At 51.4% G+C, this 1,544-nt stretch overlaps 1 protein-coding gene across 1 annotated transcript in view; it reads left to right on the top strand.

The window, feature by feature from the left end:
- Positions 1-216, top strand: part of LOC135566630 (stonustoxin subunit beta-like) — a gene marked incomplete at its 5' end in the record, with an annotated part of 15,648 nt that extends 15,432 nt beyond the window's left edge. Inside the window, one exon of the mRNA XM_065014300.1 lies at positions 1-216. This exon is cut by the window's left edge and continues 441 nt beyond it. Coding sequence (XP_064870372.1) covers positions 1-89 — 89 coding nt within the window.
- Between the last annotated feature and the right edge of the window lie 1,328 nt (positions 217-1,544).

Below are 1,544 nucleotides of genomic sequence, written 5' to 3'. Positions count from 1 at the left end.
ACCTGTTCACATTCACCTCCACATTCACTGAGCCCCTCTATCCAGGGATTGGGGTTTGGTGGGAAGGCGACTCAGTGTCCCTGAAATAATAACCTGACACACACACACAGGACACACACACACACACACACACACAGGACACACACACACAGGACACACACACACAGGACACACACACACACTGGACACACACACACACTGGACACACACACACACTGGACACACACACACTCTGGACACACACACAATGGTCACACACACACACTGGACACACACACACACACTGGACACACACACACACTGGACACACACACACACTGACACACACACACACACTGGACACACACACACACTGGACACTGACACACACACACACTGGACACACACACACACACTGGACACACACACACACACTGGACACACACACACACACACACACTGGACACACACACACACACACACACTGACACACACACACACACTGGACACACACACACACACACACTGGACACACACACACACACTCTGGACACACACACACATTGGACACACACACACACTGGACACACACACACACTGGACACACACACACACACACACACACTGACGCACACACACACTCTGGACACAGACACACACACTGGACACAGACACACACACTGGACACACACACACACACTGGACGCACACACACACTCTGGACGCACACACACACTCTGGACGCACACACACACACTGGACACACACACACATACTGCACACACACACACTGGGACAAACACACACGCACACACACACTCTGGACGACACACACACTCTGAACACACACACTGGACACACACACTCTGGACACACACACACTCTGACACACACACACACCTGACACACACACACACACTCTGGACACACACACACACACCTGACACACACACAGACAGGACACACACACACAGACAGGACACACACACACACACACACTGGACACACACACACACACTGGACACACACATACTCTGGACACACACACACACACACTGGACAAATACACACACACACACACACACACACAGGACACACAAGCACAGGACACACACACACACACTGGACACACACACACACTGGACACACACACACACTGGACACACACACACACACTGGACACACACACACACTAGGGACACACACACTCTGGACACACACACACACTGGACAATCACACACACTCACACACACTGGACAAACACACACACTCACACACACTGGACAAATACACACACACACACAAACACACACACAGGACACACACACAGGACACACACACACTGGACAAATACACACACTGGGGACACACACACTCTGGACACACACACACACACTGGACAAACACACACTGGACAAATACACACACTGGGGACACACACACTCTGACACACTCACACACACACTGGACAAACACACACACTCACACACACTGGACAAATACACACACACACACACACACACTGGACACTGACACACTCTGGACACACACACACACTGTACAC

Source organism: Oncorhynchus nerka, unplaced genomic scaffold, assembly GCF_034236695.1.
Source record: "Oncorhynchus nerka isolate Pitt River unplaced genomic scaffold, Oner_Uvic_2.0 unplaced_scaffold_3934, whole genome shotgun sequence".
NCBI lineage: Eukaryota > Metazoa > Chordata > Actinopteri > Salmoniformes > Salmonidae > Oncorhynchus > Oncorhynchus nerka.
The sequence above is the reverse complement of the archived record's forward strand: the minus strand, read 5'-3'. Positions and strand labels throughout refer to the sequence as shown.